This window comes from Astatotilapia calliptera, chromosome 7 (genome assembly GCF_900246225.1).
Source record: "Astatotilapia calliptera chromosome 7, fAstCal1.2, whole genome shotgun sequence".
NCBI lineage: Eukaryota > Metazoa > Chordata > Actinopteri > Cichliformes > Cichlidae > Astatotilapia > Astatotilapia calliptera.
The window spans coordinates 49,526,661-49,549,108 of NC_039308.1; the positions used below are offsets into that span (position 1 = coordinate 49,526,661).

General features: G+C 38.5%; 3 protein-coding genes across 3 annotated transcripts; 1 reads left to right on the forward strand and 2 right to left on the reverse strand.

Annotated features, from left to right (window-relative positions):
- Window positions 1-689: 689 nt before the first annotated feature.
- On the reverse strand, window positions 690-9,750 carry LOC113024953 (plexin-B2-like). The gene is made up of 6 exons (XM_026172255.1): window positions 8,623-9,750; window positions 5,760-5,948; window positions 5,494-5,625; window positions 2,583-2,683; window positions 1,467-1,647; window positions 690-1,134 (listed from the first exon to the last, which is right to left on the reverse strand). The coding sequence occupies exons 1-6, from the start codon at window positions 9,748-9,750 to the stop codon at window positions 982-984; spliced, it is 1,884 nt and encodes a 627-aa protein (XP_026028040.1). The 3' UTR covers window positions 690-981.
- Window positions 9,751-15,256: 5,506 nt separating this feature from the next.
- LOC113026489 (endonuclease domain-containing 1 protein-like) lies at window positions 15,257-17,665 on the reverse strand. The gene is made up of 2 exons (XM_026175340.1): window positions 16,982-17,665; window positions 15,257-16,180 (listed from the first exon to the last, which is right to left on the reverse strand). Exons 1-2 carry the CDS (start codon window positions 17,273-17,275, stop codon window positions 15,584-15,586), a joined length of 891 nt encoding a protein of 296 aa, XP_026031125.1. The 5' UTR covers window positions 17,276-17,665; the 3' UTR covers window positions 15,257-15,583.
- Window positions 17,666-19,503: 1,838 nt separating this feature from the next.
- On the forward strand, window positions 19,504-22,108 carry aplnr2 (apelin receptor 2). Its single transcript, XM_026175339.1, has one exon. The coding sequence runs from the start codon at window positions 20,278-20,280 to the stop codon at window positions 21,757-21,759; it is 1,482 nt and encodes a 493-aa protein (XP_026031124.1). The 5' UTR covers window positions 19,504-20,277; the 3' UTR covers window positions 21,760-22,108.
- Window positions 22,109-22,448: the final 340 nt, after the last annotated feature.

Here is a 22,448-nt window from a genome sequence, read left to right on the forward strand (position 1 = left end):
TGGATTTTTGATGCAAGCTACAAAAAACTAGTGCTGCTACTTACTGTTGTGGTTGGAAGACTGTTATATGTGAGTCTGAGAGAGGATTTAGGTTTTATATAAACCCAAAGGTAATATTCTGTGAAGTGCAAAGTAACTGTTGATGGTTATTCAGCTTTTTTATGCTTTTACTTGTTACTTGCGAGGCTGTATACTTTTTAGGGTGCTCACACTTGGAGTAATCCTTCTGGTTTACTGTGCAGAGATGATGACCAGTTTTAGCTGTAAGCTAAAATGTATTAAATTTAGAAAAAGCAGGTAAAATTGTTGAATCAGGAATGCAATGACAATTATGGTTTGAATTTGACTCTTAGATGTAGTAATGACGCTGTTACGGCCTCTGATCTCTAGAAGGCGTCTGGCTAAATGATGTGACTGCAAAGAACTGATTAACACAGTCGCCCTCTAGTGGTAGTCAGTGCCAACATCAGTATGATAGTATCAGTATGCAGCTGGTCAACAGGCATGGTGGCCCAGACCAACTGCAATCCTCTCAAATTATTACAGATCACTGCAGAGAGTACTCTGCAGTGATCTGTAATAATTTAAGGTCATTTCTTAATCATTTATTTATAAACAGCTAGTAAAGTACAAAAAAGATGAGAAGTGAGAGTCCAGTTGAAACAGATATTTGAAAGAAACCGGAGATATGAATTGTCTCTGAGTTTATTAAATGTATTAAAGCAGAAGCACTTTGCCTCTAAAGCGCTGAATGTATGGAACGTTACAAGAGTTAAAAAGGCAAAAAGATCAAAAACATATTTTTAATGCGTAAAACAATGTGAATAATTCTTATAATAATGAAGTGCTACTGTAAGCAAATGTTTTTATCATGTTATATATATATATATATTGGCCAGATAGATAAATAGATGGGATAGATGAATACACAGTATATGATATGATTATGTATATGTATATGATATGATTCTTAAAACAAACCTAAAACAACTGAGCTCGTGTGGCGCAGTAGACAGAGATAGTGATGGTGACCAGGGTGACCAGAAGGATAATACGGATGATCATGTAGAGGGAATAATTCTTGTCCTCAAATTCCATTGAGCCAACCACCCACACCCCTTTCCCAAACTTGATCTGTGGGAAACAAAAGAGTGGAAATCTTGTTATTTACACAAGCGCTGCACATTTTACCAAAGGTAAAGACGGGAAGATACTGGAGTAGGGATAGAACGTAACTTTCTGCTAAATTGGGAGCTTAAGGTTTTTGAAATGAAAAAAATAAATTAAACTGGGTACTTAAAGTTCACTCTCTTGATACTTCCATATTTTTAAATTTTCAGAGGACTGCCTTCATTTATGAAGTCACGTTAGAGCGTTGTAGCTTGTTAGAACTTTCAATGAAATAAAACAGTTGGACCATGTCCTCCATAACATTGTGTCATCCGTTTGTCTTTTTGTGGCCTGACCTTTACATCCACCTGTGTGGAGTGAGCACGAGGTGGGCTGGAAGGTGTTACCAGGAACAGCTTATCATCCTGAAGGAGGCTGACCACATACTGAACGTCACCTACGAAGGCTTGAGCCTCCTTTGCTGTCATGGCTTTGGAGAATCCCCGACCCTGCAGGAGGAAGAGTGAATCCAAGGCTCTAAGGGCAGTGACTGAAGTTAATTAGACAGATAATACAATGAGCACTGAAAACCTTATCAGCAGCACTTTATGAGTAATGTGTGGGAATGGGTGTACTGTATGACAGCTATGAGCTGTTATACACCAAAAGTAAAGAAAAAGATAAATATTGTAAGCATCTATTGTAAAAAAACTTTAAAATCCTCCAAAAGGTCTTTAATATTCAGTCCCCATCTTATCTTACTCACAGTACCTTATCACCTAAATAGAGAACTTCACTTTCAGACGCTGGCCTTCTTGTAGTTCCTAGGTTATTTAAAAGCAGAATGAGATGCAGAGCCTTCGGTTTTCAGGCCCTTCTCCTGTGGAACCAGCTCACCGTTTGGATTTGTTGGATTACGCTTAAAACTGTCCTGTTTGATAAAGCATATAGTTAGGGCTGAATCAGGTGACTCTGAATCCAGTCCATACTTATGCTGCAATAGGCATAGGCTGCTGGGTATTCCCATGATGCACTGAGTGTTTCTTCGTCACTCATTTTTTTTCACGCACTATATGTTTGTACACCTCTCTGGATTTTAGCCTGATTCTGCCAGAGGTTTCTTCCTGTTAAAAGAGTTTTTCTTCCCACTGTCGCCAAGTGCTTGCTCATAGAGGGTTTTCTGATGGTTGGGATTTTCTCTGTTATTTTTTCTCTATTATTTATTTTAATAAAATTATATAAATAATAAAGAAATGTAACTGTTGGTCATAAAATGAACTGTCTCAATATATACTGTTATAAATATAATAGGTCTAAAAGTGTCTGCAATAAAACACTGAACAAATATCCTGCTGTGTTTTACAGATGGAATTGCATGTGTGGGTGTTTGTGTTAGTCTGTTGTTGTGTGCATGCATTTGTAAATGCATGCAAGAATGTACTTATGTGTGTGCGTGTGTGTGTGATCCTCACCTGCCCTCCAAAACACACCAGCCACAGTAAGGGTCCCTCAGTCCCACGCATGATTGGCAGTCTTTCATTTCGAGGCACGTCTGCACTGGCACCTTGGTGATCTGGATTATTACAACGTGAAATATGATCAAAGGTGCACCTTAAGGGAGACACTGGACAAAAATAACAAGTATTTAAAGTGTAGCTGTAAATGTTCCTTAGTATGTTGCAGGTGTGCAGAGTGGGAGCGAGTGGGGTCTCTCGTGTCTTCTCCCCATGTTTAATTACTTGGTTTATTCAACACAAAGCACTGAATGTTTACTGTAACCAGGGTGAAATTGTTTTCTTTTTTACATGTAAAAGCAAATCCATTAGATCTTATTTCAAGACATCAGTATTTTTCAGATAAAATCTGAATGTTTAACAGCATCAACATTAGAAACTCTTCCCCCTCTGCAGAAACAGATGTGAGTCAATATAATGAAAGCAAAACTTCTGAAATCGCAAACTTAAAAAAGCTTAATGAAACAGCGGACTAAATCATTTTGATTTTATGTATCTCCGTGCATACACTGAAAAAATGGGAATTGGGAGGCTTTTGAATTTGCACAAATGAATTTAGTTAATGCTACACAAGCCTTTCATGTTTCTCTTATTTACATGATTAAATAAAGTACTATTTACTTGATTATAAACAATACTGAGACTACTCATTTTTCTTGCATTGATTTAAAGTTACTAAATGTTGTTTTTACCTGTGCCCATAAATGCCAAATCATTTTTCCATTTAGTCATTGTTTTAGGTGAAGTGTCACTTACTTGACTATTCTATTGGTTAAGCCCAAATAATACAGCAGATATCTACAAGGAGATAAGTTTGTTCAACAGAGTATGTCTTATTAAGTGATGTATTGTGAATTTTCCAACATTGTCCTAACAAAAATTAGGACCCTTTCCCCCGCTTTTTTTCTACTTTGTGTAGAACATATGTGAGCTGCTTCTCAAAACATTATGTATAAATGAGAGAAAGATTGGTACTTTAAAGAAACCATTGATGCTCTTCTGGACTGGAATATCTTTTTTCAATTAAAATGTTTTTTGTGATGGTGGAATTTTTACCTTTATGATTACAGAAGTCAAAACATCAGATGATGATAGCTTACCATCTAAACTCCCCATCTCTTGGCAAGTCTGAATTAGAGGTCTCAGCTGTATCTGCCTTTCTAGTGGATTTGCTTAAAGAGGAGATAGCTTATTATTATTAGGTACATATTCCCTGACATTCTAGAGGTCAACCTTGCACAGTGTGTGACATTAAAGGGCATAACGTATAGAAATGGAATGGTACTGGCCCAAAGGGCAGCAGGTGGATTGCCAGAATACTGAAAAACCATATCTGCATTGTACCACAGCATATTCTACATTGTCAGAGAGCTTGGTGGCTGGTACAGAGAGCACCACAGAGCTTTTGAGCTCAGCCCAGTATCCACAAGAATATACACTCTGTGAACTCCTTGATACTTATCCATTGGTTGGCCATGAGATTGGATCAGTCCACATTGTGACAATGCTATTTGGACTCATGTATGCATTAAACCTTGCCTACCCTGCGGACCTTCGCAACTTTGATGTTTTCCAGAAGGTTTTCATGGAACTGGATGGAGCTAAACTCTCTAAAGTTCTTGCTTTAAAAAAACCATCTGTTTCATTGAGAAGTCAAAGACTGCACTTCTGCAATTCTTTGCAGTTTTTCATTTTGTGTTCAGTAACGTTATACTGCTTATGTTTTTATTGCTTTCCCCTCATGTGACTGCAATGCAGGATGATTTTTCCTTTTGGTATCGTGTTGGAAGAAATTTTTACTGACGATTTTTAGCAATATGTTCTAAATCAACCTTAATGTCCTGCTTACATGTTTAAAATGAATATTAAAATTCATGTAGGTGTTTGGTATTAGTTATGTAACAATGTCATTTAAGGCTCAACTTAGTTGAAATCTTGTACAGGTAAATACTTGTACAGAAGCTGAAACTGTTGTCAAATAACACACAAGTTATATTTGTGTAAATCTGTTTATTCATAAAAGCGTGTTGCTTTTTTTCAGGTAGTCTTAATTTAGTTTACATTTTCAATTGTGTAATTAATACAAATGTTATATGTAAGAGATGACAGGATCATCTATAAGCACTTTCTTTTATTTGCTGCTAAGGTCAGTTTTTTGTGAAACATTTGCAAATATATTCTCAAACTAACTTTTTCTTTTAGTTAGTTCTGCGGGCTATCTTTAAAAATGTGTTAACAAGTTTATATGGATGCGATTTTGGACTTGTTCATGGCAGAATTGCTGCTTTCACTGCTGTTACAGTTTAATAAAGGTGTATTGTTCAGTAGCACTCAGTCTTTGCCTTTTTTGTCAATAATGATCAGTTAATATTTCAATTGAAAAAATTAAGTAGGATTTAAAGCCATAATTTGTCTTGCAAGAACATACTTGCAATGTGTTTACATTACATAATATCATTGCGTACCACTGGCAAATAAAAATAAGTTGGTGTTAAATATTAAAATATATTGACATTATGCAATACATTGATATTATGATAATAGATTAATATTAGTACATCAAACATGATTTTTTTAAAGTAATCTGATGTAAATAAAATACTTTGATGTGACAAGCATTAATTACTTGAGGGAAAGTGGAAAATTAAGTCAGTCATACTTATTCATATTATGTGGGACCGATGTACACAATAAAATCAAGTAAATTGAAAGAACTTTTTTTTTCAGTGTACCCACAGAATAATTTTTTGCTTTGGATCAATTTTTTTCTCTTTTAAATGAATACAGTCTTTGTGGAGCTCAGTCTTAGCACCAGCAAGTACTCTGCCAGAATTTTAATGTATAATAAGTGTTAAATATACACACACACCCTTTTCTCTGTGGTAATGTAGAGGTGGCTCTGGCTTTGGTCAAGGAAAAGGTTCTTGTTGACCTTCTCTCCTATGTTGTTGCCAACATAGGAGTACGGCTCGTTGCCATATTCACCTGGTCTCAGGTGTACCTGGACAAAATAAACAAAAGACAAAAGGTAAGAGAAATTTGAGGTTTTAAATTCACTTGATACACCTTCCCTCAGATAAAAGTTTAAACTGAGGAAAAAAATATCCAACAAAAAAAACCACAAGAGAACTCAACCTTGAAGACCTCTCCGTTGGCGCTGCCCAAAAAGGCGATCGTGTGGTCATTCTCCACAGCAACAGTTACAGCAGTCAGATGGACCGACATGGTCAACGCTGCATCTGCCTTTAAGGCAAATGCTGGCTTGCTTGCCAGAGGCGAAGGCAAATACTCTGCACCACACTTGAAGTTTCCCAATGCATCCTTCTGTAAAGGGAAAGGATAACAAGAAGGGACGATCAGACATTGCTTGCTTTTCACTCCAATAACATTAACTGTCTTTGCAGTACTGTTCGTATCCTACTTAAACTTTATAACAGAGATGGGAAATGTGCTTTGAATACTCGACTATTTTAATCTACAATCTAAAATTGGCTTTGTTTTGACTGATCATTTCTTTGATTACAATAATGAATTAAAATAATGAATAAAAATTACAAGTAAGTATTTGCTTTAGAGTTGGAAGTCTGAGACGAGAACAATAGGAAAACTCGTGTTAACGATCACTTAACAAGAAACTACTAATACATGCAAGTATCGCTGAACTTCTATCGCTGCACCATCGAGAGCATCCTGACCAACTGTATAACAGTTTGGTACGGGAACTGCTCTGCCTTGGACCGGAAGGCGTTGCAGAGGGTCGTGAAAACTGCCCAGCGCATCGCCGGAGCACCACTTCCTGCCATAAAAGACATCTACAGGAAGCGGTGTCTGAAAAGGGCTGGGAAAATCATCAAAGACCCCAGTCACCCATCACATGGACTCTTCACCCTCCTGCCCTCTGGGAGGCGCCACAGGAGCCTCCGGACTAAGACCACCAGGTACCGGAACAGCTTCTTCCCCACAGCTGTCAGACTCCTGAACTCTGCCTCCTGACATCTGACCCACGTTAAACTCATGGACTGAACATACACACACCCACAATGGACAACTGTACCCTCAAACACAATAATAACATGGACTGAACCACCACTCACAACCACTAGCACTTTATATAGCCTCTGTAGAAACTATCTACACCCTCACTTATCTTAACTGCACTACTGTATAGCTCTGTGTAAATAATCATTCTGTACATTCGATAATTTTTAATCCTACAACTGTTTACAACTTGAATAGTTCCCATTTCTGTATAGCTGTATATCCCAGATTCTGTAAAGTTATTTATTTCATATTCTGTATAGTTTTTCATATTTATATCCTGTTCATATCCTGTACATAGCTTGTACTCACTACAGCCTGTACATACTTATAGTTATAGAATATTCACAACATACTTCATACCGTGTACATTATAACATACCATAATAGACCCATTTCTGTAATATACTCACATATCTATATTATTGCTAATATATATTGTAATATATCTATATCACTAAAGCACTTCTGGATGGATGCAAACTGCATTTCGTTGCCCTGTACCTGTGCATGTGCAATGACAATAAAGTTGAATTCTATTCTATTTCTATTCTATTCTAAGTAAAAAATGTAAAATAATCAGTTAAGTTGGGCCATAACTAAAAAAGTCTTTGGCATATTAAAATTGTTCATGGAATACTTCAATTATTTCTGAGTAGGTACTGATCTCGGTATTAAGCTCAGTCTCTCTAAAGTAAATACCCTACAGCTGCAGACCCTATGGTGGGAGCTGGAGATGTGAAACAGCTAAAATATCAACCAGTGGTGCAGGGTAGCAGCGGTCTTGACATGTCAGAGGCAGCAAAGGGAAAATTTTAAAACATGAATAGACCGCCAAATTTGACAAGTGTATTTAGTACATGGAGAGAGGAGAGTGATCCATATTAAAGTTCGGCCCATAACTTCAACAAAGGCGTAATTTTGGTGGTTTTGTCTTTCTACACCACAAAGGCAGGTTCTAAATCAAATAATCAATAAGTGATTGAAGTTAAATTTAAGCTTTAACTCAAGGCATTTTACCAAATCTTCGCCAAAATTTATTTGGGAATTAGAGCCCAAATACATGTCAGTGCAAATGAGATAGGCTAACATTCAGCTGAAAAAATAAATCAGAATCAAAAATAATAAAAACTTCAGGAGTAAAGAAATTAATAATCTGGTACTTTCTTAAAAAATAAGGAATGAAATGGCCAGCTCAGCAACACATAAAGACCTGAAAAAATGATTTCCATAGATAAGCAAAACAGCTTCATAATATCTAAGTCAAAAACACCCAGGTGAGGTAGACATATCATTGTCAAGACACCTCCATGAATGGGAATACAACAAGGTTCAAACTATTGGTGACACTCAATAACAAGAGGATCAGATTAAACTTTGCCAAAGAAAATCTGAAAGAACCTTTACAGCTCTCAAAAAATATTCTTAAAGTATGGAGAGGAGAGAAACAGCTCATGATCAGATTGGGCATGTATCGCTGCCACTGAAACTGGGTCACTATTGTCTGATTACTGTGACTGCTGATCGAAACAGAAACAGAAGGATGAAATGTGAAGTGCACAGGGCTATACTCTCTGCTTAGACTCAGACAAATGCTAAACAAACAAAACCAAAAAACTGTGTAACCCCTTAATTAAAGAAGAAAGTCTGCACTTTAGCCACATCTTGATTGTGTGATTTAAAATCCACTGTGGTGGTGTACAGAGACTACAAGAATTGTGTCTTTCTCCAACAAATTATGGACCTAACTATACATCTATATGGCCTGAAGCAGCTTATCTCACTCAGTTTATAGAATTACATTACAATTAATACCATGGTCAGATTACAAGTTATCCAGGAAACGAATTAAATGTTGAGATTTTATAATAAAAAGTGATAACTGCATTAAAGATTATACTAATCTGAGTTTTTCAAAACATTCTTTTAAATTAGAGTCAGCTGACAAAGAAGCACTTACAGAAATTTTTGAAGTGCATGCTGTGTAGGCTTGAGATGAGTAGGGTACGTCCACAGCAGGAACCCCAGAAATCTCCCCAGAGTCACTGTAGCATGCACTGATTATATCCATCAGCTGCTGATTGATGGAGTTCAGCGGGTACATGCAGAGAGCAGAGTCGCTTTCGTCGTCATCTGGATGAGCCACCATGAAGAGGACTTTTGTGAATGAGGTGACCGTCCCATAATTACCAGATTGAGACATGACCCGTGCCAGCTCTTTTCCTGGAAAAGCCACATATGCAGCTTGGACTTTGTTGTACCGGTTCTTTATACCGCAGGTTAACTGGAGCTCTGTGTACGAATAGTAATGTTGGTCATTTTCACAAAGACGAGACACAAAAGTCAAGTTTTTGTTATCTGTGCCATCGAGAGTCCGAGAAAAGAGGAAATACACAAAACCATCCTCTTTGAAGGCATGTTGGAAGTCGTGTAAGTACTTGAGGACAAATGGCGCCGTCTGTACCGCTGATGCCTCAATGATGTTCTCAAACACAACCCAGTCCTGGTAGTCCTCAAGGATTCGTGTGCTGATTAGTTTTGTACTGTCCAGGCTTCCATAGCCCTTTCCAACAAGGAACACTTTGAAGGTCCGGCCATTTTTTGTGTAGTTGGACATGACGCTCACCACGTTCACATTATCCTCTATGCTAGCCACGTATGTCCGCTGTCCTTTGTTGTCATTGTAATACAACTCTTGTTCTACATTAGACAGGTTGAGGAGGGAACATATGCCTCTGTACCGACTGCCACATACTATTAGTGAACCATTGGATGGGTGGACCAGCAGAAGTTTGTTGCTGTTGGGCATGAGCACTGTGTCCTGACAGCCTGAAGCAGGAGGTGTACATGTTTTGGCATCTTTTTTTGGGCCCGTCTCAGTGCGGGCCTCCTTCTGGAGGGACGGGCTCAGCTGGAAGATATTGTTGACTGCTCCCAGGTAGATGCGACCAGTCTGTGGGTCCTGGACCACATTGTTAATCAGGGTTTCAGAGATGAATTCCACAGTGGGGATTTTTCCACTCCCCCTTTGGGCTTGAGAGACTGACAACCAGATTAGGAAGAAGAGGGTGGAGACCCAGCTTGCCATCTCTGGAAGGAACAAAAAAGAAGGTTTTACTATTAATGAAGTTAAATGGCACCTTAAATGTACATTAACTATCAAAAAATGACACATCAAAGAAGGGTTGCTGTGTGGTTAATATAACTGGACATATGTAAAGAACTGTACGGTCAAAACAACCAGACATCTTTACATACAGGCCATTAGTTTGATGAACACTTAGAACACTCACATAGTGTCTGTATTTGAATCATCCACCATACCCGCTTCTGAATCAAAGCATGCTGCATATGCTGTTTTTGTTCTGTTGTACATATCTACATACTATTAAATCTGGTTCTTGTCATTCTTTTACTGAAAAGAGAGAACACGACTCAGTTAGTCAAAATATTTATAATTATTTTATTTAATCATCTTCTGGAAGAGAGAGACATGCACAGCCCAAAGCCATTTTGCAGATCTCTAGCATATAGTCCTTTACACGTCACACATAGTTTAGATAAAAACAACTACTTCTGTGTTACTTAGTTCTGCTTTTTCTGTCTGGTTTCCTGTTCTTTATTAATATGCCTCTGCAGCTCTTCCTTTATTTTTAGTCTGGCTGAGCACTTGGTTTGTGAGTCAAAGCTGGCCTTCCTTTATACAGGCCTTTATTATTAAAATACATAAAAGACTATAATCAGAAAATAAGCACTAAGAACATATCCAGCATATGCTGGATACATATCCATTTCTTATTTATTTAATCATTTACTCCAACGTCTCTGCACCCTGCACAAAACCATTCTTAGTGGTTCCTTTAAACAGAAACAGGGTGGTGTATGAAAAAATTTAAGGAAAAAACATCTGAATTGTACATCAAAAGGACAGAAACAGAGGGAGACAAATATGTTACTTACTGAGTCTTTGTGCAAGCTGGTAGGTGTCTGTCCGTTGTCAGGGTGAGTTAGAGTGTGGATGATGAATGTGTGAATATCTCACCACAAAACCTCAACTCACAGTGTAAAAGCATGTCTGACATCCTCTCACAAATACTAATGAAGATGAGCTTACACTACTTTTTCTTCTTGGTCTGGATGAATAATATAATTTTTTAAACACAAGCTTCACTTATGAGAGATTTAAAACGTTGTGCACGCTCTATATTTTAATGCAAGAATGAGAATTGAAATATATAATTAAATAATATATAGTTAAATTGTTAATTTTTCATTGTCTCAATTTGTAACTTCAATTTCAAAGAAATTGATCGTTCAGTCCTTCTCTTTCATGCAACACATGTGCTGATTCCAGTGCTGATTATACCGAAATCATATATGATACTGAAGTGGGTAACACCAGTAAGAAGGTTCCTGGTTAGCTCAGCCCTTTTTGTGTGGCGTTTGCATGTTCTCTGCATATTTCTATTTCTTTATTTATACATCACTTTTAATTACAACAGTGGTGTAGCGACTTCCACAGTCGCTAGAGGCCGGGGATGGAGCCTGCCTATTTGCCCGACACGCTGTCAACTTTACGCAATAATGCGAGAGGTGGAATTGTTTTCTTGTTTATTAAAGTGCTTTGAGAGTTTACAGAGTAATGTGATCGGCTCCTGATTCAGACTCTTAAAACATCACAGGCTCTAATGCAACAAGGGGAAACTTGTTGTGCAGCGGTCAACAAAAAACTACGGCTACCGAGCCCTCCTCTCTGTCAAAATCAAAACCAGTGAATGACAGACAGACTGACAACGCCCTCTTAATGTCACCTCTAGCACCCACGTGACTCCCGTTACGCATCACCATAGCAACCAAACAAATGAAAACCCAGTGATCAACAAAATTCAATACATTTAATTATGGCTCCTACAAGTGGTGTTGACCAAAGTGCTGTACAAACATACAAATCACACAATAAAATAACACACAATAAAATAGCAATATCAATTAACATCAATGCCAACTATCTAATAAAAAATAAATGTGTTTTGACATAAATTACCAAATTCATGCACTTGTGCTGTCTGCAGTTAGGAAATATTTCAAAATTTATTTATTTATTTATATTTTTTATGTTTATGATTTTGATTTGTTTTTGATTTGAGTTTATTGTGTTCTGTAAAGCACAAATTCTTTGAAAATAGAAGAAGCTAATTTAAAATGCTCCCTTGTCACCAGATGCCTGTCCCTGTGCAAAGTCAGTGTCTTGGTTCTTTTTCTGCGACTACTGCAGTTATACAAATCTCCCCCTGTAACTCCAGAGATGGTTGAGTATGGAGCTTTTGAGAGCTAATAACAGGATGGGTAGCATCTGATAAAGCATGTGAATGCCTCGCCTCAAACCATAACTCATGACACCACAGCACTATCTAACTTCCTCCTAATTTCACCATCTATTTCACCATATGCCTTAACATCTCTCATACTCTCATGCTTCTCTCCTCCTGTTATCACCCCAAAACCCCATCCGCTTAGAGACTATCTCTGCTCCCAAACAGACAAAAAAACAGATAAAAATCATCAAAAAATGACTTAGACATTTTAAAAAATCACAAAGAAAAAGGAACACAGTATCATCAACAGCACCAAAGAATAAAACAGTGAAATGTGGGTTATTAAACATTAGGTCTCTCTTCCAAGTCGCTGTTAGAGATTGATCAACAAATACTCCACCTTACAGAAACCTATGTTTAAATGAATCAACACCCCTGAGTCATACTAACTATAAGAATCCTCGAAGCAGAGGCCAAGGGGGCAGTGTGGCAGCAATTTTCCACACCAGCTTGTTAATCAACTGAAGACCAAAACAGACTTAATTCATTTTAAAGTCTAATGCTTGGCCTTGTCCACCCCAGCTGGAAAACTCAAAAAACAGCCTTATTTGTTATCATCTAGCATCCTCCTGGGCCTCACACAGAGTTTCTGTCTGATTTCTCAGACTTGTTACCTGATTTAGTGCTCAGCTCAGATAAATTAATTATTGTGGGTGATTTTAACTTCCATGTAGATGTAAAAGTGACAGCCTCAACACAGCATTTAATCTGTTATTAGACACAGCTGGCTTCTCTCAAAATGTAAGAGAACCCACCCACCACTTTAATCACACTCTAGATCTTGTTTTAACATATGGAATAAAAATTTTACATTTAACAGTGTTAAATAGCAGTGGGGAGTAGACTTCATCACAGTAGATGTCTTTCTGAAAGCTGTAACTAAGTTTAAGAATATACACTGTTATCATGTTCAAGGCCCTGCACCAACACAGAGCAGAGCAACGCTACTCCAACAGAGGTTGATTATCTTGTTAATAACTTTGCCTCCTCACTACATATGACTCTGGATACTGTAGCTCCTGTAAGGTCTCAAATCAGAAGTACCTGACTCCATGGTATAATTCCCAAACATGTAGCCTAAAGCAGATGACTCGTAAGCTGGAGAGGAAATGGTGTGTCACATAATTTAGAGGATCATCATTTAGCCTGGAGAAATAATTTGCTGCTTTATAAGAAAGCCCTCCACAAAGCCAGAACATCTTACTATTCATCACTGATTGAAAAAAATAAGAACAACCCCAGGTTTCTCTTCAGCACTGTAGCCAGGCTGACAAAAACTCAGAGCACTGTTGAGCCAACAATTCCTTCAACCCTAACTAGTAATGACTTCATGAATTTCTTTACAATTAAAATTTTAACCATTGGAGAAAAAATTACTCAAAATCATTTCACAGATGTAACATTATTTACAGCTACTTTCAGTACCATTAATATTCATTTAGACTCTTTTTCTCCAATTGATCTTTCTGAGTTAACTTCAGTAATTACTTCCTTCAAACCATCAACTTGTCTTTTAGACCCCATTCCCACAAAACTGCTCTAAGAAGTCCTACAAAGAATTAATGCTTCAATCTTAAATATGATTAACCTATCTCTAATAATTGGCTATGTGCCATAGGCCTTAAAGCTGGCTGTAGTTAAACTGTGACTTAAAAAAAACAACATCTTTTGCTGTTTTAATTAATTATAGGCCAATCTCCAATCTTCCTTTCATATCAAAAATCCTTGAAAGAGTAGTTGTCACACAGCTAACAGATCATCTGCAGAGGAATGGTTTATTTGAAGAGTTTCAGTCAGGTTTCAGAGCTCATCACAGCACAGAAACAGCTTTAGTGAAGGTTACAAATGATCTTCTTATGGCCTCTGACAGTGGACTCATCTCTGTGCTTGTCCTGCTAGACCTTAGTGCAGCGTTCGATACTGTCGACCATAATATCTGATTAGAGCACGCTGTAGGTATTACAGGTACTGCACTGCAGTGGTTTGAATCATATCTATCCAACAGATTCCACTTTGTTCATGTAAAAGAGTTCCACAGGGTTCAGTGCTAGGACCAATTCTGTTTACATTATACATGCTTCCCTCCATCAGAAGGCATAGCATACATTTTCAGTGCTATGCAGATGAAACCTATCTTTCTATGACGCCAGATCACTTCCACAGCATGTCTTTTTTCTGTCTTCTTCCCTTCACCCCAACTGGTGGTGGCATATGGCTGCCCCTCCCTGAGCCTGGTTCTGTGGGAGGTTTCTTCCTGTTAAAAGGGATGTTTTCCTTCTTACTGTCACCAAAGTGTTTGCTCATAGGGGGTCATATGATTGTTGGGTTCTTCTCTGTATGTGTTATTGTAGGGTTTACCTTACAACATAAAGCACCTTGAAGTGACTCTTGTTGTGATTTGGTGCTGTATAAATAAAATAAAATTGAATTGAATACACAATCATTACAACTGTATTTAGTTAGACTATCTACACTACTTCTTCTTAGTTTCATTCTCCTTTTGGGAATAGCAAAAGTGATTCAATTTGCAGCATAATATTGGGTCCATACGTTTTTAGACAATGCCATGATTTTTGATCATTTTGCCTCTATGCTCCATCACAGTCTATTTTAAATCAATCAATATGTGATTGAAATTCAGACTTTCAACTTCAATCCAAGGGATTTTAGAATAAAACATGTCTGTTTAATTAATTTATTATGGATTACAGTCATTTTTATGTATATAGTTTCATAAATTTTCAGGGTTCAGAATGGATTGGACAAATGTGGACATTACTGTAAAGTAACAGACACAGCTGAACATGACCTTGTTTCTCTCTTTTCACTCCCCCAAAAGTGAAAATAGTGAAGCTTGAGATCACACTGATAGGGTCTCCCTCTTCTGGTCACATCAGCAAGTTATTCTTTGACTCATATGGGCTCTTTATCAATCTGCTGCTGGTCACAGCATCCACAGTTGAGATGACCACCTGCTGTCATATGCCAACTGCCAGGATCTGCCCGAAATATCATTCATTCAGTCTCATTCACTGATATAATTCATGGAGTTAATATCGGCTTGTCTGTTTTATGTTATAATACTGTATCATGTGTGACCTCCTGTGTGAAAAAACGAGTAAAGAGACCAGACGCTGAATAAAATGAATAGACAGTCACAAAAAAATAGAGTAGCAGACAGAAAGAGGATTTTATTTTTATATTCTAATTAAATGGCCATAATGTTGTTTCTTTTGTGTGTAGTTCACATTTAATGGTACAGTTTGAAATCCAAATGTCAGAGCAATTAGCAGCGAGTACTTTTCCCAAAATCTAGAAATGCTCTTCTAAGGCTGTAGAACTAGTGCAAACTGAGGTGCAGAGAACTGCTGTAGTTAAGGTGTACGAGAAAATGTAAAACAGCTGGTCTAATCTCTGTCCTGAACAAAAGGCCTACAGAGGCAGGTGTAGTTTTAATTTATAAGGAGCATGGGTTTGCCAGAGATAATGTGAAGATGAACAAACATTTTGATTGTTTTACACACTAATGGAAATGTAATTAATTTTTTAAGACAAATGTGGTGCACCATTAGGAGGCAGGCAGTTGTCATAGAATATCTGGAAAGAGCTGTCAACATAAGTTACTCTCTTCAGGAAATCCTCCAGCTGCTGCACCGTCATCTCTATAACTTTATTATTTTCTCTGTCGTTGAGCCCACGAGATGCAAACGCAGGGAACTTGGAGCGCTCGGAGTACGGAGCATTGTGGTCATAATCAGGGCAACAGTAGGCTGACCACAGGTAGGTAGGGATGCCCACACGGTTGATGTTGTGACGGCGGATTGTGTGGCCTGACGTGGTGACCCCGGTGACCACATAGGCGGTGCCCCTGCAGTAGTTGTTGAGCCTCCTGCGGATAGTGTTCTCGTGTTGTTTCCATGGACCAATGTTGAACTCACGAGCCTGAGGAACCACATTTGTCAACGTGTAGGTGGCTGCTTTGTCGTCAGGGTCGGCCTGGTGCTCGTCTGGATTGAGCTGACCGCGTTCGTAGATCACAGTGTCGGAGTAGTCCTCAAGCACAGCCTGAGCATCCTCAAAACTCCCATGCACATTTTCTGAAGGCAGCTGCTGCATGTCTCTGGGGCCGGACACTGAGGAGAGCTATTAACATGGTCATGTTAAAATTGTAAAATAAACAGGATATTTAGATTTCTTATATATTTATATTATTTATTACCAGCAACAACACTAAATGTGTCATCTTCATTTTATTTAAAGGGTGTGCATTCTGAAAATGGGCTTCACTGATCATTTACAAAAAGATTATTAAAAGGCTGAGATGCTGCTAGTAAAAAGTGTTAGTTCAACTATGTTTATTTTAATATATTTTAACATACATAACCTATACATTTGCACTGATCACAGTGAATTAGCAAAAACAGAACATTCAGGTTGTAATTTTTTGCAGCAACAGCATTTTACTTGATAAAAAAGAACTTTTGACCTTCTGGTAACCTCACAGCAGTGGTAGTAGTGCATTTATTGATAAAACTGGAGTTTCAATTTTCAAACTTTGTGACAAGCACCTAGTGGCAAAAAGTGAAATGATTAGTTGTATTTAAACTGTGGTGAATTACTATTCGTCCATAAGCTCTCATACATATCTGTATCTCAACATATTTGTCATGAATGACATCACGTCATATTGAGAGAAAAAAAATGGCATTGGATTGATTATATTGTACAACGGGCATAAAGAGACTTGCAATACAGGTCATTATTTTATATATAACCCTGTTCTGTTGACTACAGCCTATTTACCAGTGCATGAGAATATCAGCAGATATTAGACACACACACACAGACACACACAGAAACAAAATACAGAAACACCACCATTTTTTGGCAGATGGTCAGAACACATTTGAAGGCTCAGACAGCAAAGCTAGCAACCCTGCCTACCTGCGGCTCATACATCCAAGGCACGTCCACTTTCTTGGAGCCGTCTGAGCGCTTGAAGGTGTAGGCAGAATAAATAGGGATGTGGTTGAAGGTGTCGTAGAGGGTTACAAATCGTGGCTTACCCCCATAGAACTGGCAAATCTTTTTAAACGACTGCTCTTGAAGCCCTCGAAGCAGCGTCCCCATATACAAAAATTGCTTACACTCGGATGAAAGGCTTTCCTGCACCTCGCCTCCTACCATCACGACAATCAGAAGACAGATGAAAGCTTGATCTGTTCTGTAGACAGACATGATGAAACATCTATTTCTCCACAGTGCATTTAATCCCCATGAAAGACTCTACCGCTGTGTGCTTTTTGCCTGTCTTGTGGCTCTTTCCATATCAGGCATATTATGCAAATCCTTATCTTGTTCTCCTTTCAGCAGGCAAACGATCCACTACCATGTTTAAAAAGGTACCAATTAACAGGCACAGCAAAGCCGAAAGAACATTTTTCAAGTGGAAGACTTGTAGGCATCCTAAACATATGGTTAGATTTACAAGGATTCTCTATGAAATAAAAGGAGAAATATAGTTTTAAGAAATTGATGACAGTGGTCTGAAATTCAGGCTCATATGCAGCTCTATGCATGAATTTAGGTGAAATGTGAAAAGTGGCATTGCACTTTATTGCACACTTACACGCCTTTTGTAGACTAATGAGTAACTGTTGTAAAAAAAAAAAACAGTGAAAAAATGGAAAAACAAGTATTTACACTCTGTATCTGGGTAAAATTCTACTTAATCCTACTAAAGTAAAAAAAAAACATTTTTATCATCAATATCTAATAATACTCTTTATGTGGGGTCATAATTGTTATATTATTGATTAATTAGAGTCTTTATTGCTTTAATTTTGCAGCTGAAGATGATTGTGTTTATATACTGCTGGACAGCTTGATGACAATACAACATATTTCAGTTATTAGTTTTATTTTTTATGCTGTATTGCATTGAGGGGCATGATAAAATACAAGAATTATACTGACATTTTAGCAAAAATACAAGTAGGTAGACTGAATAAAATCTGAAAACAGATGCAAACTGACCTCTGAGATCAGCACACAACAGCCTACAGTTTTCTTTTCTTTTTACTTGTATTTACTCTGCCTTTCCTTTCTTCTCAGCAGTAAAGTTTTGTGTGCATGTGTGTGTGTTTGCTTGTGTCTGTGTGCATGTGTGTGCTTGTGTGTGTGTGTGTTATAAGAGAAAAGACTGACTGGAATGTTTTTTTGGTTTTTTTTTAGAAACATCTGTTCCCATAGCTACAGGTTAGTGGCAGAATGACCTCTGTGGAAACACGCACTTCCTGTTTATTATCCTAACATCTTCACTATTTACACTGTAATTCCACGCTGACCCCATTCGTCATTATCCCTCCCTCCTTACAATATGTAGGTTTAGACAGGACATTTCCAACTACCTCTTAAAGATAGTCTTTTATCATCTTATAAATTGGAATGATTTTATTATTAAGTCCTAATCATTTATTATTGCATTTCGTAAGCATAACAACTAACAGTGTGAGTCATTGTTTACCATATTCATTATTAGGAAGAAAGTCCAAAAGAGAAAATGCACTTTAAGGATGAGCAGAATGAAGATAAATAAGTCCATAAAACGAATACATTTCTTGGACTAAACTGACTTTGTTACTTCGATCAAAGTGTCTTACTCCTTTGAATATAACTGATAATGCTGTTTGTACAGCTGAAATTGAGAAAGGATCTCAGAATCCATGCTGAGCATGATTTTAATGGACTTTTTAGCAGCTTCCATAAGACATGAGACAACACAGCTGTGGGTTTGGATGTACTTTCACATGGAAATTCTTATTTCTGTCCCAGTTTACACTGGGTAGGGATCAATGGCTTGAAGGCCTTTTCATTGTATTCATGAAGGCTGCCTCTATTCTGATATTGTAGTCTGACTATGAATGTGAGGGCTGTTATTTGCTCTCAGTGTGGGTAGCCGCATTTGACCACTGAGAGCAAATGTGAGACCCCCGACAACAAAGAGGGTGCTTGTGTTTGCACGTATTTGTGTACTATAGGTGCATTTGGATCTGTTTGTGTCTTTGCATGGAGAATACGAGCAGTATAGGAGACGGAGGACTCTGTTTGTGTATCTCGAGTTTGTGGGGGGAAGGATGAGTGGAGTTATTGTGTCTCTTGGGAGGTGAGTATGTTTGTGTTGGGGGGGTTGATGCTTGCAGGTCTTGTTACTTTCTGCTGGGGTGGTCTAGTTTGGAGAATGGGAGAAAGGAGGGTTCTGGGTTTTAGTTTACTTGTGTGTGTGTTTAGGCGACACTGGTGTATATTTAGACTTAAGAGAAACACTCACCTTTTTCAGTTGTTACAGAAGCTGAGATAGAGAGAGAGACAGAAGAAAACCCAGACTGGAAGTTCAGCAGGAGAAGATGGGATGATGCTGATTTCTGTATAACAATCAGAATCAGAATCAGAATACTTTATTGATCCCTGGGGGAAATTATTTTTTGTTACAGTGCTCCATTTTAAACAACTATCGTACCATGGTTGTAAGCACCTGTGAATTGGTTTTATCCAAGGTAATAAAGCAAGTATAAGGTAAGCGTCTTCATCAAAATCCTCTCTTATTTCACATAGTCAAGATAAAAAATGTATTTATAAAACACGCCAGTTGGAGAGAGCTTTATGCAGATTTTCAGAATTCACTTTCAGAATTGAACGTGAAAGCAGAAAGCTATAAATGTTTACTCAGTTAAATCATGTTTTGTCATCACAGTGAAAGTGCTCATGGTCCTAGAAATTCCTTACTTAAGGTTTTAGTGTGCACTGTTGCAGTCTTGATTCTGTTTGTTGTCTTGTATGAGTTTTAAATTATGTTAAAATTGCCTAAAATTGTTTGTCTAAGTGTTTAAATTGCTGTATAGAAAAAAGTGAGGTCCTCATGATCCTTAATATATTTTCGGGAGAAGCATGAGCATGGAAAAAACATAAATTTACATAATCCCAAAAATGAGTGTAGCTAAAGTTTTTAAAATCTATTTGTATCTTTCACTGAATTTCCAGACCATCAAAATCAACAGATGTGAACTGGAGGCTTATCCACTCCTGGAATTTGGACCTCTTCACCTAAAACCATTCCTCCAGTGCAGGAATCTTGTCTCTTCACATCTAGATATTATGCTGTTTTGGCTACAGTATTTCAAAACTCCAGTGGATTTTAATGCCAAAACCTTTTCGATAAAAAACCAAGTATATACAGAGTGATGTCAGAACCAGCTTATCTCGCCTCCCCTGCTCCTACCAACCCCCCTCTCTGTGACTACAGTGACTGGTCTCCCTCGTTTTTCATCATCCCATCTGTCTACCTGCTAGCATTTCTGGTTGGTTGTCCTGGCAACAGCCTGGTGCTTTGGGCCTACCTGGACCGAGTGAAGGGGAGGAGGAGAAGGGACCGAAAGCCAGCAGAAGATGGCCAGTTCTGCTGCAGCAACATTTTTAGAAGCAGTCAGCAGCACATTAACAACACTGGCAAATTTCAAAGTTCAAACTGTGGATTTTCCTCCAGGCAAAGCTACAGAACATCCTCCCATTCCTCCACCTCATCCTCTTGCTCTCCCTCCATCTCCCGTCCCTCTTGCTCGCTGACTGACTCTCTGATTGCCAGTTTAGCTTTAGCTGACCTTTGTTTCCTTGTGACTCTTCCTCTTTGGGCCGTCTACACAGCGATGGGCTACCACTGGCCTTTTGGGCAACCTCTCTGCCAGATTAGCAGCTTCCTCACAGCTCTGAACATGTATGCCAGCGTGTTCAGCCTGAGCATGCTAAGTGTGGAGCGCTACTGGGTTCTGACTAGGCACCGGCACTCCAGCCACCATGCACCAAGGAGCTGCCCCAGCAAGGCTTTGTGGATACTTGGAGGGATGTGGGTGCTGGCGGGAATACTGGCACTTCCCGGTTTGCTGCTGCGCTCTGTCCGGGAGGTGGAGCTTGACCCTGAATATGAGGACGACTGGCAGCTGGAACCCGCTGATTCCAGGTCTGTCTTCCTTTCTTGCCAGATGGATTACTCCATGCTGACTGGAGCAGAGCTGGAGGAGGAAGAAAAAAACAGGACAGAGATGTGGTGGGCTGCTGCATTAAGTATTAAATCAACTCTTATTGGCTTCCTGCTTCCTTTTGTCATCTTATTGGTCTGCTACTGCTCACTGGTCCAACTACTCAGCAGACATTTCGGACGGGGCCCTCGTCCTGACCGTAGACGGCAGCGCAGACTCCTCAGGGTCATTGTCACGTTAGTGATGGCATTCTTCCTGTGCTGGCTGCCTCTCCATGTCAATAAAACTGTGTCCCTGCTGCTTGAGTTTGGATTTGTCCCATACTCCTGCTCTTTAGATCAGATATTATTGGCTGCTCATCCATATGTCACCTGTTTAGCCTACCTCAACTCCTGCCTGAACCCTCTCCTCTACGCTGCCTGTGACCCATCATTTAGGAAGAGATGCAAAGGAGCTTTCCTCGTGTTGTGCAGGATGAAAAGAAAAGGAGCAAAGGGAAAGGAAGAGCACGAAGCTGAAGGAGTTGAAGAGAAAGGGGAGCAGAGCTCAGCTTTTCCCATGAGGACACAGGAAGAAACAGCAGACAGGACAGAGGAGGAACAGGAGGGGGGAGTTAGGGAGATGGGTGTTGCCACACCTGAAGAACTCAAGAAGTCAAGATATCAGGGTGCAATGTTTTCTGACAATTAAGTAACGCTAACCCTATGTAATGAACAGTGAAAATAAAATGGAATGCATGACATTGTGTACGTATGTCAGTATTTTCAAAATAAATATTATCATCAGAAGAAGGCATGCAATATATATTCTGGTTTCTGATGCTTTGTTTCACACAGGAAAAATTCCACCCATTCCATTAAGATTCCATGCAAAACATCCTCTCCGGTCAAATCAAATCTTCTCATGTAACATGAACTGTTTCCATATTTTGCACTCCTGTATATCTTGAATTATTTGTTGATTTTTGTTAAACTGTTTTTATTATTCATTATTAAAATGATGTCAGGAAGTAATGTAAAGAATTTTTTTTTCATTTGTTGCAAAGTTTCTGTTGTGATATTTTGATACCATGGTAGCATTTACAGGATATTGTTTTATAGTGATATTATACAGGAAAACTGTTACTCAACAAGGCCCATTTACTAGTTGTTTTTCTCTTTCTCTGTGACCCAAGAATTAATGTGTAAGAATCACAGGATGGTACCTCAAGGTCGAAAATACCACAGAGATCACTTCCTTACTCCCATCCTCCCTTCTTTATCTCTTAGAAAAAGGCTTGTTAAAGGCCAGGTGGTTTGTTTCAGAATTCACTAATGAAAGAACTCTGTATTCTATGTCTAGGAGTGTATTTCGCTGGGATAATCATAAATTGTAGCTGA